Below are 18650 nucleotides of genomic sequence, written 5' to 3' on the forward strand. Positions count from 1 at the left end.
CCTTGGAGCATTAGAGATTTTCAGAAAGCTTGGTGACATTCTACATGCTAGCCACATGAAAGAGGTTGCTTGCTTGGACAATGCCCTGTATTGGAGGAGTAGCATTTGGCATTCAAGAGGAGGGTGTTGAGCCCAAGACAATATGGGGTAGCTGTTAGAAAATGTAACTATGTTCGGTCTTCAATAATGTACTTGAGTCATCATGTAATGTACTTGTCAAAAGAATAAAGAAAAGATTTATTATTATTATTATTATTATTATTATTATTGTGACTTATTAAAGCATGGGTTTCATGCTTGGGTCACCATGTTCTAGGTCAAAGTCCCCATTGAGGAATTCTAGGATTTATTCTGAGTCTATAGAGTCATTGTACATTTAAATAGACCCTTCTTGGGCTTTTGAATCATGTAAAAAGGTTAACTATTGAGTCAAATATGAATTATGTAACCTCCACACCATGTCAGCGTAGAAGAAGATCAAATCAGCCTAAGGAACCTACTTGACCCCACATGAAGCCTATAAAAGGAAGCTCATCAAATTCATTTGGAGCATCATTCTCACACAAGTTCGAATTCTCTTGTAGCTGGGAAAAAGTGCGAAATTCTCTTGTAGTTGGGAAGAAGTGTGAAGTTGTCTTGTAGTTGGGAAAAGGTACGAAGTTTGTTGCCGGGGAGCTGAAGTGAATGCAAGTTTGGGGAAGTCTAAGGAAAAAGGAAAAATCGAAACTTTGGTGCCTCTCTCTCACTGTTTCATGTCCTGGATTAGGAGATCGAAATCTTCCAAGTTTCACTATTACCAGAAGTTGCCAATTGTCGTACGTTGTTGCCTAGTCAAAGTTGCTGGAAAGAGGTCGAAATTCTAGGAGGTTGACTTGGTGTGGAGGGAAGGTGTGGTCTTGGGTTAGGGTGAAGAGTCTCAAAGAATACTATTGAAAGGAAGAATTATCTTGACTGGGTTTTCCTCTTGAGGGGTGTTTTTCCCTGGTATGTGCCTACATCTAGTGTCTATTGTTTTATGTGTTGCTGCTTTTGGTAATTGCTTGATGAACTAAAGAAAGAAGATATAAAGAATCATAATAATAATAAGAAACATCACAAGTAATTATCAGGAACAAGAAAATCTTTCTGCCCTTTTGATTTTCTAACATGGTATCAAAGCTTTGGTGAAGAAGGAAGAAAAAGGCAATCTCAAGCACTTGATCCATTCAAAGGGACTATCTGAGGGAAGGAGTCTATTATATTCAAGAAAGATGTCTAACTCAATCAAGGGTGAGAACAAACTTGAAGGAGCCTCTAACTTCAGGTCCTGGAAGAAGAGGATTGACCTAATCCTCGAAAAGAACAAGGTATTGGACTTGGTAAGAGGAAATGTAAAGAAACCTACAGAGGTATCCAGTGATGTGGACAAAATGAAATACAGGGAATTAGAATTGGTAGCCATGACTCTGATGGTAGAAGGGATAAAGGACAATCTTGTCCCATTAATAGCTAACATCGATCATGCTCAGGAAATGTATGACACCTTGTCAAAGCTGTTTACTATTAAGAATATTGGTCAAGTAGCTAAGGACTACGAAGATGACTAAAGAAGACATTGTTGCAACCTTCTTTGTGAAGATAGCTAGACTCAAGAATGATCTCTTGGCCATTGATGAAAATGTTCCAGACAAAGAACTTGTGATCGCTGCTCTATTAGGATTGCCACCCTCTTGGGGTGCATTTGCTATAGATCTCAACAGTTGGAATGTAGCTCCCACATTTGAAGAATTATGGACCCCCTGCAGTCAAGAAGAACTAAGGATCTCAATAGTTACCAATCTTGAAGGAGTATCAAACGCATACATTGCTCATCATAAAGGAAAGAGATCGAAGGGACCAAGGAAGAAAGTTGACATGTCCAAGATATAGTGCTATGAATGTCATAAGAAGGGTCACTACAAGAGTGATTGTCCCAAGAATCCAAAGAATAAGAAGAGAGGAAGGGATCAAGCCAACTTTGCTGAAGAAGGAGACTCAAAGAAAGTATGGCCCAAAGAACCCGACATTAGGGACTTATACTACTAAGCCCTTTACTTGTAGCTATTTTAAATGTTTTAGAATTTATAGGTTTTTAACTTATTTTGGAAAAGACATTTTTGTATAGTTTTTATAAGTTTGTAGGTATCCCTCAAGCTTTGGAGGGAGCCCCCAACAACTCCCTAAAATAAGTATCTCATGTCTTTTCAGTTTTGGGTTCATGTATGTGAAAATTCCTGAATCTAACACATCAAAAACCTCTACTGCAATTTTCGTTTACAATCTCTTACTTATTCTTTACATTAACAAATTATTTAATTGCATAAATACCGAACTAAACACTATTGCAGCCTTCACAACTATACAAATCATGCATTGAAATCAATAGAGTCAATAACACAAGTCACCGTTATTTTTGGACAATCGTCCCCGGAAAAACCCAATTCGGGAAAACCAGTGCAGCATATAGTGTGGAAATTTCTAAGTCTGATACATTAGAAATCCCTACTGCATTATCTGGTTTATTATCTCCTACTTGTTCATTCCATTAACAAGTTATTTATTAATATAAATACCGAAATAAACACAAATGCAACCTTCACACATATACAGATCAGCAACTGAAATAATCACAAAAGGGACACCGTTATTTTTAGACGATCGTCCCCAAAAAAACCCAATGTCGGAAAACTGGTGCAGCAGATATGAGGGTTTTATTATTATGCAGTTTTTTTGAATACAACTAGGGTGCCAAAAATGGCTCACCCTTCAGAGATTTTCCTTGGCAAAAGTACCTTGCTTCGGAGATAGATATTCCGGTTGATCAGCAACTGGATGATGATTCCCACAGTGACTTCAATTGTTCCTCAGCTGGACAGTGAAAGTTGTTCCAAGATTCTCTCTGGAACTGCGTCACCCTCTACAGCTCTGTGTCTCCCTCTCAGCTCTCAGTCTACCCCACGAAAGCACCACAGCACAGCTCTTTCCACCCAGCGTTAGCTCTGCTGGCCTCTACGTCTACTTGCGTCAGCTCTACGTCAGTTTCTCAGCCTCCTGTGTCGCCAGCGTTGGCCCTCCAAACCTCTGTGTCAGCTCTGGCTACCTCTGCATCAACCCAGGCTGCCTCTGCGCTGTCTCTCCGGCACTATCTCTGCCTCTCTTCTATGTATTCTCAGCCTTCTATCGAACTACCCCTCGCTGCAACAGATCACTAACTCGATTTCTCAGCAAACCCTGCCCCAAAAAATCGAATTAACTGATCAACTTGGTGTATCTCCAACTGACCCTCAAGCCTCCTCTTATACTTTTCCTGTTGACGATTCAACGGCCAAGATTAAGTCCCTAATCAACGGCTAAGATTAGATTTGGCTTGATCCTCGTTATTTAGAACTTTCTCACCCATATTATATTAATACACATTAATATTTTAATTTTCCTAAGTTTAGACTTAGGAACCCCATTAAAAATATTAATTTTTTTAATATCTCTCCGTCCAGGTGGAATTTCCCCAAACGATTTTTGGGTCTTGGATATCTCATGTGCCTTAGCCTCTCCACTAATTTTCATGGCTAGAGCACTTTCGATGCTACCAAAAATCAACACTCCCTCCTAGCGAGGAATGTGCTCTAGCAATGCTTCACTATAGAAACATCAAAATAATCTTCTGCATCAGTACCTGTGCTGATGCTTGGCCTGCTACCTCACATCCCCTACACTGCTCCTTCCTATACTGCTTCCCATGACACTACCACTGCCACTGCTACATCTGTACTGCAGGTCCCTCTCAACATGCTGCATCATGCTGCCCATAGCACTGCCACTACTAACTGTTGCACTGCAACTCAGTTACTGAGAAGTAAGTAACTAACTTCTCCCAAATATTGACATCCCGGTCAGTCCAAAAGCCTCGTGATGTTGAAGCTGCCTCTCTTGCTAACCTGTGCTCCCTTTGCTGCCACTGCACTGCTGCAACCTCCTATGTGCCTCTCGCACTGTTGCAGCCTCCACTGCGCTGCTACAGACTTTTTCACTCTAGCACTGCCTTGCCGCTCCATCACACCTTGCTCCACCCGACACCTGTCATCACGCTATTGTCTTTAAGGGCTCCGACAGCCGTGATGTGATCCAAGAGTTTGGGCACCTCAAGGATCCTGCCCCCAATCATGTAGTCCTCCCGACTACAACTCGATGTCGCCCCACCTATTCTCCAGAGGCGCATGAGTACTCATGCCACAATCGTCATCAGTCTCGACATCCTTCTCCACCTTTGCTGGAGTAGCCTTAGACTTGGAAGCTTCTCCCTTGCCTTTCTTCCTGGGGCACTGAGAGGCATAATGCCCCAGCTCCCCACAATTGAAGCACTTGACCTTGGAGATGTCTTTCTTCTTCCTCTTTTGTACCCCCAGTTGTCCCACTAATGCGAGACTCGCATCCTCCTCCTCCTCCTTCTTGATTCGAACTCCCTTACCGCTACTCCCCACCTTGGTCAATCTTCTCAGCTCTTCCTGTCAAAGAGCTGCCCACATCTCCTGCCAACTGGGGAGAGTCGCTCTGTCCAAAATGCTTTGGACAAATATCTCCCACTCCTCAAAGACTGCACTCAGGGCAGTCCTGACCATGAACTCTGGTTCCGGTGTAGACCCCACGGAAGTGAGCTAGTCGCAAATCCCTTGCAACCTTAGAAGGAAGGGATCTATCTCCTCCACTTTCTGCATCTGGTATGATCTCAGTTGATTCTCCAATAACATCTTTCGTTGCACGGAAAAGCCCTGGTATAAGGTGGTCAGGGTCTCCCACATCTCCCTTGTTGTTGTCTTCTCAGCAATATGTGGCATTACATGATCCTTGACCCTGTCTAGGATCATGCATTTCGCCATCACCTGGGCCTCCTCATACTTCTCATTTACATCCTGGTCAACTGGGACAGCTACTGTTTTCAAGGCATAGTCCTTGATGCGACATTTATCCATGATTGCCAGGATCCTGGCCTTCCAGATGACAAAATTGGAAGTCCCATCCAATCTGTCCTAATCTGTCAATCCATTCACTGCCATCTCTGCTCCTCTTCTCTAGAATCCCTCTGAGTCCTGATTTCCCTCTCGGAAATTCTCCAACCAACTGTCGAATCACTCCTCTCCAATCCTGCTTTGCCGCTGCAACCTGGATCTAGATTTCTTGGCTAGAAATTTGTCGAGGTAGTGCTTCACTCTACCTTGGTTTAGTCTCCTTAGACATTGTTTTACATTGACAGAAACAACATCCCACCAGCTCCACAAATTAAAATCTGCACAGCTCCCTTAGCCCCGGCAACTCAAAGAATCTGAGCCCTTCAGGCTCTACGCAATCTCTGCATGAGCTGAATCTGCTCCTCCTGACCAACTGCATCAATCCTTCCTGGCTTAGAAAGATGACGTGGCTCTACGTGAGCCTGATCTGCCCTCCTCTACCTCTGTGCTGGCCCTGATGGCTGACGCAGCTACTGCGTGGGCTCCTCTCAGCTACTGTGTCTCCCTTTCTCGGCTCAAAATGTTGATGCAGGCACTATGTGAGCCTCTGCATCACACTCTCTGCACTGCGTCACTCCTCCTCTCGCCTCCTCTGCTCTAGAACAATGTTCTATCTCAAGACAATTGCTTCTTTGCTGCAAATTCTCAAATTTCTCAACTGGTGTCTTCAGTCGTTTATTATCTGCAATCGCTCTGATACCATGTGAAAATTCATGAATCTAACACATCAAAAACCCCTACTGCAATTGCTGGTTTACAATCTCCTACTTGTTCTTTACATTAACATGTTATTTAATTGCACAAATATCGAAGTAAACACTATTGCAGCCTTCACAACTATACAGATCATGCACTAAAATAAACAAAGACAATAACAAAAGGGACACCGTTATTTTTTTACACTCGACCCTGGAAAAACCCAATTCGGGAAAACCGATGCAACATATAGAAGGTTTGTATTATTAAGCAAATTTCGTGAATACAACGAGGGTGCCAAAAATGGCTCACCCAACAAAGAATATCCTCAGCAGTAGTACCTCTATCCGGAGACAGATATTCTGGCAAATCAGCAACCAAATGATCAAACCCCACAGCGACTTCGGTTGTTCCCTATGCTAGACAGCAAAAGTTGCACCAAACACTGCTCTAGAATTGCATCACTCCTCCAGGGGCTACGTCACCCTCTCCAGGCTCAGAATCTACTGATCTGCTCCTAGTTTGCCCCACAAAATCTCCCCAGTGCTGCCTCTGAGGCCCTGTGTCAGCCTCTATGGCCTCTATGTCACCTACCTGCATCAGCCTTCTGTGTCCTCTGCATCAGCTCTTCGGCCTCTGCGTCAGCCCTTCTAGGGCCTGCACTCTCTCCCAGCACTATGCTATCTCTCTGCTATGTATTCTTCAGCCTCGGATGAAGATCCCTTGCTAAACTGCCCCTCACTACAACTCTGATCGCTAACTCGATTTCCTCAACAAACCTCACCCCAGAAAATCGAATTCTTTGATCACTTGGTGTGTTTCCCACTGACCCTCAAGCCTCCTCTTATACTTTTCATGTTGACGAATCAATGGCTGATATTAAGTCTCTAATCAACGGCTAAGATTAGAACTAGCTTGATCCTCTTCATTTAGAACTTTCTCACCCATATTTTATTAATACACATTAATATTTTTATTTTCCTAAGTTTAGATTTAGGAACCCATTAAAAATATTAATTATTTTAATAACTCTTCATCCAGGTGGAATTTCTCCAAACGATTTCTGGGTCTTGGAGATCTCATGTACCTTAGCCTCTCCACCAATTTTCAAAGAGAGCACATCCGATGCTACCCAAAATCAACAATGTACTCATTTATTTTTTATTATATTAAATATTAATCACCTTTCTCCCTTTGTTGTCTTGATTAGGGAAAACATTTGCAAGGAGGATCTCTCAAGACAAGGTTAGTCAAGAAACAAAGGTATGCTTTAAATACATTGACTGAAAGGATTATTCATTTGATAATCTATTACTAACTTTGTTATGACTAGCTGTATTGAATCTTAGTGATTCTTGCTTTGGGTGATTCATCACATGATAAATCTACCCACCCCACTCATATTCTTCACTGATTATGTAGAACCCTAGATAGGTTCTAGAAAACCCTAACCGAAGGGTATGCTTATGCGAATGTCGAAAACCCTAAACTGCTTAGGGTGATTGTGAAATGCTATTTGAAGTTTTTATTGATGATGTCGGGATTTTGGTATGATCACGAAAATCTAACTTGATAAGGTTGAATGATGAGGTCTAAAACCCTAAACCTTTGAAGTTTTGGTAATGTTGGTTTTGCTATGTTTCTACATTGAAACCCTATCCACTTAGGGTTTGGTTGAATGTGCGAGTAAGACGCTTATATTGTCTTAGAAATGATTTCCTTGGTATGTGTGTGTTTGTCTAATCAAACCCTAGTGTAATCAAGATTGTTGTGTGTCTAAATCTTATTGATCATTGTGAAGTTGGGTTTGACTAACACATCATATGAAATGTCTTTGAATGATGAAATCTAAGCATATATAGATATGTCTTTTGGGTTGAAACCCTAGCTTGGTCTAGGTTATATGTGTTAATGTTATTGGATATATGATATGCTTATGAATGATCATGAATTCCTAGATATATGTGGTGACCTAGTTATTGATGGTCATAAGTCTTAGGATTTAATGGAAATCCTTGTCTAAGAATCTAGGATGACGATATTTGGAAATCTAGGGTTTTGTCGCTAAATCCTAGTGAAGTTAAATTGTCTAGTATGTGTGATATAACAATCTAAAATCTATTAAATAATTGTTGAAAATGAAAATCTTAGGTTTTGCAGTTAAATCCTAGTAACATTGTCTAGTGTGAAATGTAACAATATGAGATCTATGTATGATTGTTGAAATTGTGAAAATGGAATTCTAGGGTTTTGGAGTTGAACCTTAGTCAAAGTAAAATCTCTGAAATATGATGATTTGGCATTTGTGTAAGATTGTTGAAACTATGAAAATGGAATTCTAGGGTTTTGGAATTGAACCTTAGTCGAAGTAGAAATCTCTGATGAATGTTGACAATATGATAATTTGAGATTTGTGAAAAATTGTTGAAATTTGAGTTTTGGATGGATTTGATGATTGATCAAAAATCTAGGGTTTACAACTAACCCTAGTGAAAGTTGGTCAGGTTAATGGCTAAGTTGTGATTGACTTTGATTGATTCTTTTGTATGAAATCTAGGCTTTGTATGAATCCCTAGTGGGCCTAATGGTTAAGAGCATGTGTTTCCTCCTAAGAGGTCACATGTTCAAAACCAGAGGAGGGTAGAGTATGTATGCCTTCATAGACTTAGCAGTCAAATCGTTGCACGGAGGTGGGTCCCTTGTCCCACAAACAAGGGGGTCTCATTCACCAAATTGGTGTCTGGCTTGGCCATGACCTTAAAAATAGATATTATTATTATTATTATTATTATTATTATTAAGAAGTCTAACATATGAATTTTGAAAGGTTCTTAGATGCCTTGTAGATCTATACTTGTGTGAACTATTTCTAGGGTTTGCGATATGTTTATGTAAGGTATCTCAAACCTTTGGAAGGAACATTGAAACCCTAGATGGAATGAAAAGTGTTGTGAAGTAGTCTAGGGTTTATGACAAAGTCCCAAGCAAGATGTTGAAGAGTATATGTATCTTGTTTGTAATTGAGTTTGGGTATCTGATATGTATAAAGTTGAAATGCTTCCATTATTCTGATATGACTCACTTCATGCTTCTATAGATTTGGTTGTACTTGCTATCTAAGTTGTGCAGATACACAATCTTCAATATGTTGAAGATGCTCGTTGATGTGATAAGCATGATGAGGATAATAATAACTCTGATGAAATGGTTGGAAGTCGCGAAAAGTTCTTCGATGATGAAAAGAAGAAGCTCATCTCCCAGAGGAAGCATGCATAGAAGTGATCTCCCTAAGACTAAGAGGTAGTCTGGATGAAGAGATGTTTCCTGGTTGAGAGATGGAGCATAGCTTGGTATTAATTGAAGAATGAATTTTGAAGGATATGTTGTTGCATGGGAAGTAGGAAGGAAAATATATATTATTGAGGAATCTTTTGTCAAAGATTCGGTTGAAATTCCTACTGTGAAAAGTTGAGAAGCAACATCTAGTTGTTTGAAAGACCCTGGAGGTTTGTATTCGATTATGTACATGTGAAAGTATATTATTAATTGCGGTTGTGTTTGTACAGGTGAATCTCTCAAAGGTTTTGATAGCATGTTGGTAACCAATCAGTTTGATTGGGAGAGATTGGTCATTCTTGATCTGCTGGATCAAGGGGTATTGAGGCTTTGTGAGTGAAGCATTGCCTGGAAAGACATTTGGCTGACACTTTGTGTTGATGTTTGAGTCCCAAAGTTGGAAAGATGGTGTTGTTTATTGAGCTCTGTTTTGGATACACACCTATATTTTTGAATTGATGGTTAGCAAGTAAGCCTAAGGGTACCTAAAGTGGCTGAAAGCTTGAGTCTATCTTAGTCCCACCTGGATAGATTGACTTGGTCAGGGATCTAGTCCATGGCATTGCATTGCCTAAACTGTTGAGTCACTATTTGGATAGATTTCCCTGGTCAGGAATCTAGTACATGGCATTGGGGTGCCTAAAGTTCTTCATGGTTCATATAGTTTAAGATCTTCCATTGTATTTGTACATTATGAATACCTCCCTAGTTAAGAGGGAGTGTTATAAAATGTAACTATGTACGATCTTCAATAATGTACTTGAGTCATCATGTAATGTACTTGTCAAAAGAATAAAGAAAAGCTTATTATTATTATTATTGTGACTTATTAAAGCATGGGTTTCATGCTTGGATCACCATGTTCTAGGTCAAAGTCCCCATTGAGGACTTCTAGGATTTATTACGAGTCTATAAAGTCATTGTACATTTAAAGAGACCCTTCTTGGGCTTTCAAATCATGTAAAAAGGTTAAGTACTGAGTCAAATATGAATTATGTAACCTCCACACCATGTCAGCCTAGAAGAAGATCAAGTCGGCCTAAGGAACCTACTCGACCCCACATGAAGCATGTAAAAGGAAGCTCATCGAATTCATTTGGAACATCATTCTCACACAAGTTCGAATTCTCTTGTAGCTCGGAAAAAGTGCAAAATTCTCTTGTAGTTGGGAAGAAGTGCGAAGTTGTCTTGTAGCTAGGAAAAGGTGCAAAGTCTATTGTCAGGGTGTCGAAGCGAATGCGAGTTTGGAGAAGTCTTAGGAGAAAGGAAAAATCGAAATTTTGGTGCCTCCCTCTCTCTATTTCGTATCCTGAATTGGGAGATTGAAGTCTTCCAAGTTTCACTGTTTCCAAAAGCTGCCAATTGCCGTAAGCTTCTGTGTAGTCGAAATTGCTAGAAAGAGGTCGAAATTCTGGGAGGCTGACTTGGTGTGGAGGGAAGGTCTGGTCTTGTTCTAGGGTAAAGAGTCTCAAAGAATACTATTGAAAGGAAGAATTATCTTGACTGGGTTTTCCCCTCGAGGGGGTTTTTCCCAGGCATGTGCCTACATCTAGTGTTTATGGTTTTATGTGTTGTTGCTTCTAGTAATTGCTTGATGAACTAAAGTAAGAAGATATAAAGAATTGTAATAATAATAAGAAACATCACAAGTAATTATTAGGAACAAGAAAATCTTTCTGCCTTTCTGATTTTCTAACAATAGCTTGGATGCTTGCACGAAGGCATGGGCTTGACTTGGGGATTATTAAGTTGCAACAGTGTTCATGCAATGAAATAGACCCAATGGAGAACATGGCTTAGGAGCAGCATTGGAGCCATTGGAGGCTTGTAGGAGCACCATTGGACACATCTCATGGAGTGCCCATACGTTGGAACCTTGCATGTGTACAACATCACGATTAACATGTCTACCCGCAGAGTGTAGCACTCCATATGTGTGAGCCTACTTATGGATTTGTAGGTTGCTTGTAAAGGTTTAGGCCCACAAATGTTTAGTTTCCCTCTCTTGTCATATATATAATATATAGAGGAAGGAAATCCCCTTCATCATTCTCAATTGATGATCATCTTGTGTTAGAAATACAAAGAAAAGAGAACACTTCCATCTCTCTATCTCTATGTGTGTGTGTGTTCATCATCTTTGTACTTTCTCTCTCATCTCGGAGGTGTTGGTGTTTCTTGGAGCTTTTCAAGCATCTTGAATACAAGGGTTAGGGTTTCATCTCATGGGACATTGTAACCAAGGTTTTGAGATAAAATTCTAGATCTTTACCTATTAAAGAGTGGAGAAGAGGAGATAGAAGGATTTACTAGTGTGACGGTTATATGTTGTAGTTATTTGTTGTTCACTAAGGTTTTTCTTACTTTTCCCTCACTAGGGTTTTGAAGAGTTAGAGGATTGTACTAACCTTGGTATGAGGCTATAGTATCTTTATACATATGTCTATGAAGTTTTCAACTCCCCAAAAATGTGTTATTGTAAATTTGATTTTTAGCTATCATTATCTTCATGATTTGGTAAATTCCAATGTCGTATGTCATGCTGACTTGCTATAAAGCAAGGATGAAATTGTTAAGGGTTTTAGCATTAACCTAAAAGAAAATGGAGCAGATTTACTACTACAATTACTACTGTCATAAACTGACTTGCAGATCTTCTTTATGCATGATAATATTTCCCTAGAGGGCTAAAACTTGTTGGGTGTTTGGTACATTTTCCTCTCAGATTGCATTGTTCATTAGAGTTGTTAAGCGGTGAAATATTGTATGTGGCCGCTACTGCTTTATCATATGTCAAAACAGCTCTAAGACTGAAAATTCAAAAGGTGAAGATTCAAGAAACTTCAAGGAAATAGGTGAAATTTCTGAAATTGCATTAATTTCACTAGTTCAAAAAAAATTTACAAGATATTAAAGATCGTGTGCGTGAGATCACTCTAGGTGTAAGAGGGAGTTGGTGTTCTAGTTATGGTGTACAAGAGAGAGGTGCTTAACCCTATTTGAATCATTGAGTATGAAACCTGTTATTTTTGCATGCTAGCAAGGGTACACACAAAATTTTACAACATTTTATCACCACCATTGTAAGTCCTGTTACCACAAAATCTAGTAGGCCTTGGAGAGGGAAACCCTACAAGAAAAGAAGCTAGACTAAGTGTTAAAAATGGGGTAGAGGCCCAATGTCACCTCAGCCAAAACCCCCTACTCTTTACGGATTTTTACCAATGGAAGGAAGTCTCGGTTGTTGGAGAATCCAATAGGGCAGCTATTCAAACAATTCTCCTTATCCTTGATAATTGCTTGTGAAATTTAGTTAGCTTCTTCTTATTCTTTATTAGATTATTTTCATCAAACAATTATCAAGAGCACAAACAATAAAGACAATAAACAAAAGAAGTAGTCTCCAAGCCAGGGAAAGCCACTCTAAGGGGAAAAACCCAAAACAATCTCTTCTCTTCTTATAAAATCAGATCAAATGAGAAAACCAACACCCAAACTTCAAGACCAAGACCTCCTTCAAGTACCAAGTCAGCGCTCCAAAAGATCTTCTTGAAGACAAGACAAAGGTCAACCAAAGTCAACAAAGGTCGACTTCCTTAAGGTATGCTTCAATCAAAGTTTTGGCCCTCAGTTCAGGTTTGCAACTTCGGCCTGCAACTTTCGGCCCTACAACAACTGCAGAAACCCTAAAATCTTCACATGTGTGAGAAAATGATCACAAAATTCAGATTTTGGTTTCTTCTTTAGATGCTTCCTTCCCCTAGACCTTTGCTTCTTTTTTCTTCTTCTTTCTTGCTTGAGATCAAACTACAGAAGTGTGTGGTAATGAGGTCGAAGCTCCTTCTATATATATGCTTCTCATGAGGTCGACTAGCCCTCTCTTAGGCCGACTTGGTCTTGGAGGTCATTTTGACTTTCTAGACTCAAAAAAAAATCATTTTACATGTTACAACTTGCCCAAATGGGTCTTATACAAATGATATTGACTCTCTTGACTCATGACAATTATTCTTGTGACTTGACAAACCCTAGGAGCATTAAATGCATGCTTGACCTAGCTGACCATTTAAGTGGACCATGAAACCCATGTTTATAAATAATATTTTTCTTTCTTCTTCTGTTTGTTACATAAGATGTACATAATGACATGAGTACAATGGCAATTATGAAGACCGAAACTAGTTTCATTTCCAGCACTCCCTCTTAACTAGGGAGGTATTCATAATTGTACAACGGATACAAGGATATTCTCAACCTGAAGAGTTCTCATAAGAAGAGTCGGATTGAAAGTATACAACAATTTTGTTAAGGCTAGGGTTTTGATCAGACGAATACACAACTAGGGTTTCATTCCTAGCATCTTATTGTAGACATTACAGGGTTTTTCTCATAAACCCTAATTCACCAAACCCTTAAAGATCTAGGGTTTCAACACATAGATTAGACATTAACAACAAACCCTAAAGAACTAGGGTTTCTATCATAACAATATCAAAACCAAAGCATCAAAAGAATAAGATTTCTAAACTCTATCAGTAACCCCAAGTAGATTAGGGTTTCATAATCGATATTGACATACCCTTAGCAACAAAAGGCTAGGGTTTTATAGTGAACACTAAAGCTAAGGGTTTACACAAGAATGATCAAATTAATATCATGAGGGTAGATTCAATCTAATGATTAATCACCCTAACAAGAATCTTTGTGATTCAAAACCCTAGACATAATGATGTCAATAATGTAAAGCAAATTTCAAAAGAATGAACTTACATTTTCTATAAAGAGAACCTTGGAACAAAAATTGTAGTTTAAGACATACCTTGAATTGTTCTTTAGCAAACCTTGTAGGACATCGGATCTTGACGGGCCTCCTTTGCAACAGAGTTTCTTCCATGCTTCTAGTCTATCCTTTGAAGTCTCCTTGATCCTTAAACTCCCATGGACATTCCACTGGACATTTCGTCACAACAGATATGATAATATTATATTGGAAATTTGAAAATTCTACACTATTACAGTTATATTAAACCTCTAGATGTGTAAATTTAATTGTAATTAGTGCATGCGTGCGAATGGAAATTATGCAAGAAAATAAAGAACAACAAAATAAGCTCACACACACACATAAGACACAAAATATGCTTTGGGAAATCCTTTCGGGAGAAAACTTAGCTAGAAGGTGAGGTCGCTTCGCTCTCTTTCTCTATCTGGAAAATATGGTTGCAGGTACAAAGAAGTAATGTTTGTGGCCGATGAGCTGCTACAGTGCACAGATCCTCTCTATGTGCTCTACCTCCTATCTCTCTTGGCTATCTTTGCTCAGCTATGGAAAAAAATGCTCTCGAAAGAATGGCAGGCCTCTTCTTCCTAGTGGCCTGGTTATAACACAGCCTGATAACCTACTAGTGGTTAATTTTGACTGCATCAACTCTTAACTAGAGTTACAATATAGACTTTTCTAGAGTCTTTTACATCACAAACACGTGGCTAGCACCTTTTCCATGAATAATGGGGGCTGACACGGCATCCTCGCGAATTATAGGTGTGAAAACAAGAAGGTCAACTTCTGAGTGGCATAATTTCTGTATACGAACTCCGATTGACACGCTTCTTGTGCCCTTGGAAAGATCTATGTGTGTAAAACAACATGAAATGGTGTGTCACTAAAGTGGCAAAGTTTTACCCCCAAAAAACGTCGTTTGATGCCTCAATACGCTCTCGGAAGGTTTCAAACCTCGTTTTGCCAAATTGGGTCCCACCAGTAAAAGCAGTCCCATGAGTTGATTCCTCCAATTTTTCCACTCTGAATGCATCAAGATGGATTACAAACAATATAATGATCCAATCTGGATCACACCTCTCAATTTTGGGAGGCTTTTGATCCTCAAAAGCCTTTTTTGAATGAGGTGAAGAAATTTTTCCTCCACCTTCTCTCTAGTGTACCATTTAGCTTTCCCTGGAAGTTGTCCCTTTAATCCAATCTACCAAAGGTCATGCTGCCCCTGTGTTGTAGTTCTAGACCTCTTTTGTAAAAGTGTATCTTCTGTCAACTCGGCCTAAGCATCTAGTGCCAAATCCTCCACAGAATGTAGGACCTCTTCTTCTTCCTAATCTAGCATGGAAGGCTCATAGAGTTTTAAATTCTCTACATTCACAACTGAGTAAATGCTCATATATGGTGGTCAATTGAGTCGATAAGCATTATCACCCACCTTTTTCCAGTATCTCAAAGGGACCATACCTCAAAGCCTTAAATTTCTTACCAGGCCCCTGCAGCCCCTCCTTGTTCAATTATAGCCATAATCTATCTCCCACCTTGAATGATTTCTTTGTCCTATGTTGATCATGCCTGGCCTTATACTTCTATTGTAACTTCTACAATGTTTCTTGTACTTGTAAATGGATCTACCTGATCTTCTCTATAAATTTTTTAGTCCTCAAAGCATCTCCCGTAAGATCTTCCCTCACTCCTCCTTGTTGCCCATATGTAATATCCAAAGGTGAAGGTTGTTAAAAATATGCAACTATGGTCAAATTCCACTTTGGACTACTCATTTGATGGATATGATGATGGCATTGAGTTCCTCTTTCTGAGAGGACCAAAATCGACCTAAAGATCACCTCGTTCAGATAAGCAAAAGTTGGTTTTTTATTTTGTGCACACACTCATGGATATTGGATTAGGTCGGCTTCACCCTCATGCGCAATTGGACAAGTCGGCCTCAACATCAAATGAACATTGTTGGACACCACTAGAAGCCTATAAATACAAGTGACCTAGAAGCTCATTTGGACATCACAACTTCAAGCATCTTCTTCTCTTCATGATCAATGAGAGTTCATCCCTGCTAATTCCTGCTGATATGGCATAACATAGAGCTGAATTGGTTAAGAAATTTAACACATATATAGAAAATAAAACAGTAGATTTATTGCTGTTATAAGATATTTCAGATCTGTTATATGCTAGTAAAGTGTGTCATAAGGGCTGTAGCTTTGTCGTATCAAAGTACATTTGAATGAAGTTTATTTTCTTGGGCTGCCTTGTGAAAATGGATTGCAGAGAAGTGAAATATTGCTGATGTAAATTAACATTTTAGATACAGCCTTAATGCTGAAAGTTCACAGGAAATAGATCCAGTAAACTTCATGATTGAGGTGCAATTCTGGAATTTGCTTTAATTGCCTGATTCTCGAAACTTTAACATCCACAAATGTAAGAAAGCACCCCTTGCATTTTCCATGAGGTTCTCCTTTGGAAAAATAATATTCAAAACACAACTATCAATGGTCAGCCTCTATACATTCATTTTTTTCTACTTTTCCAAGAAGGAATAATTTTTTGTAAGGGTCTTTTGAAAGCGATGTTGGACCAATTTTTCTCAAGATCTGAGTCATAAGTAAAACCAGCCGAATCAGTGTGACTCAGCTGATTCTGAATACAGAAGTGTGCATGCAGATCGGTATTGAACAATTAAAAAGTCAACCAGAAAGATAACCTGAGGACGTGAATTGTTGCTGAATTAGATAATCTCAAGTATTGTATCCTAGTTGAAAGAGTTCTTGAACAACTTTGTTGAATAGGTACATGCTTAACCAATTGAAACTTTGGGAAGTTGAAATTCTGATCTACTTGTTGACAAATGGTCGATATAGACATATTGGAAACACATAAAAATACATTCATTAAGATTGACAAAATATATAATCAATGAAGCTCTGGAAAACATTCATACCTGAGTTCCAAAATATGAGTTAATTACACGAGCCAGGAAGGATATGGTATCTCCAAGTAATGGTTGAGAAACTAACAGATAATCTGCAACCCAATGTTCCACTATTCCACCAACAAACTGTATCCACATAAAATTTTGTTAGACTGCATCAATATACAATTACCAAGTAATCCATTTATGCACATATATACAAACACAAATAGTGAAATGCTTCTTTCTTTTTGCATTTGCTGCTTCCTTTTTCTACCTTGCCATGATGAAGTTTTGAAACATTATTAGAGTAGTAACAGTGGTGAATGAAAAAGCATCTATAACAAATTTGTTTAACAAGCCTCAACACAAAAAATAATAGCAATAAAAGTAAAATAATGCAAGGGCAATCTGCAAAAGGTAATTTTAGACTTGCATCTTTTCTAGAGATTTTGAGAAATTCGTAAATCCTTCATTGCATTCAAAACCTATACCTGATACCGCAAATTTGCTGATGTTCCAAGAAAGCACCCATAAACAAAGGCCGTCTTGAGGACTGGATATTGTACTTTGATATTGTGCTTTTCAATACCTGTACCCCACTGTTGTCGGATTGAAAAGAGAATATTTGTGACACTGAGCGTGCTGACACTCGAAAGAAAACCTACACAAAAGAGTTTCAGCCCTCCCAAAATCACAGCAGTGCCTCTTGCTCCCAAATCCCAATTTTGTCCAAGACTATTTCTCTGAAAAGCATTTTCTGGCAGTGATCCAAGCAGCCCTTTCAATCCTTCTATTGTCCAAGATGTATTAGCATTTTCTTCATATGAAAGAAATGACAAAGTAGGAGCAGGAAGCCAAACAGCAAAGAAGGAAACAACTGCTGATCGCAGAGTATCGCTAATCACATAGTCAATCTCTTCCATAAAACGCTCTTTACGCTTTTCATACTGTGCCATCAGTGTTGCTGTTATGCATATAGTTTCCTCTAGAGCTAGCCTTTGAAAAATCCTTGGATTTGCTAACCATCTTTCCCTGAATCCCTGTATTAAGAATGCTAGTAAGTGCAAATGGACATAACTCTACATATAGTATATTGATTGCGCAACAGATTCCCTACAAACTTTAATGCAATGAAAAAGATTTCTCAAAAATCATTCCTAGTACTATTCTAAAACAATTTACTGGCTATTCAGATTTTTCTTGATTGACGATAAATTTATAATTTGTTCCAATGAACAAGCAGCATTACACAGGAAGTTATACGACAGACATCAATCAGAATAATAAAAATTAAATGCAATAACAATGTGCACTCAAAAGACTTCTATAAATGAATAATTATTAGCGATGTGCCCATGAATAATTAATAGTAATATTTTATATACACACACACATCCCACAAGGGTTAGCATAATGGTTGAACCATCTGCAAGGGTTCTTCTTGGAGGAATTGCAGCTACATGAAAACAGCATAGGACTGGAGTGCGGGTCAGGAATCAAGGCTAAACAACAGCTATTACAGCATAACAGCCAGGCCAGAAGAAATTTAACTCCATAACTAAAGCTCTGATCATATGGTTGGAGATTTTCCTGTGTGGTAATTCACCCATCTTCACAACTGGCTGTTTGCAGAAAGGTTATTCCAGTGAAGCCTGTAGCATTTAATGTTGGGTCGTCCACATATTAGCAGCACAGTCTCTAACAGAATAATCCCCAGATCTCCTTCATGACAGTGAGTGTCGAAAAATTCAGTGGATTGTCACAGCATAATGACAAGACAGGATCAGATTGTTAAGGGTGTGGACAATTATTACATTTGCAGATGGCTCTTTCCACAGTCAATTGTGAGCAGAGGTATGTTGCAGGAAACGCCACCCCAGGTGCCATA

The 18650-nt window shown here is 39.1% G+C and overlaps 1 protein-coding gene across 4 annotated transcripts in view; it reads right to left on the reverse strand.

The window, feature by feature from the left end:
* Positions 1 to 18650, reverse strand: part of LOC149159181 (protein RETICULATA-RELATED 5, chloroplastic-like) — a 441272-nt gene that overhangs the window by 132647 nt on the left and 289975 nt on the right. For 3 of the 4 annotated variants that reach the window (XM_089436421.1, XM_089436419.1, XM_089436422.1), the window contains exons 6-7: positions 17254 to 17802; positions 16790 to 16906 (exon numbers count right to left, since the gene is read on the reverse strand). In XM_089436421.1, coding sequence (XP_089292547.1) covers positions 16790 to 16906; positions 17254 to 17802 — 666 coding nt within the window. Of the gene's footprint in view, positions 1 to 16309; positions 16553 to 16789; positions 16907 to 17253; positions 17803 to 18650 lie in introns of those variants that run through there. The other variant, XM_089436420.1, reaches the window with a different exon arrangement.

Source organism: Pinus tabuliformis, chromosome 5_2 (genome assembly GCF_031772625.1).
Source record: "Pinus tabuliformis cultivar Carrire ecotype Pingquan chromosome 5_2, CPIR1, whole genome shotgun sequence".
NCBI classification, from domain to species: domain Eukaryota; kingdom Viridiplantae; phylum Streptophyta; class Pinopsida; order Pinales; family Pinaceae; genus Pinus; species Pinus tabuliformis.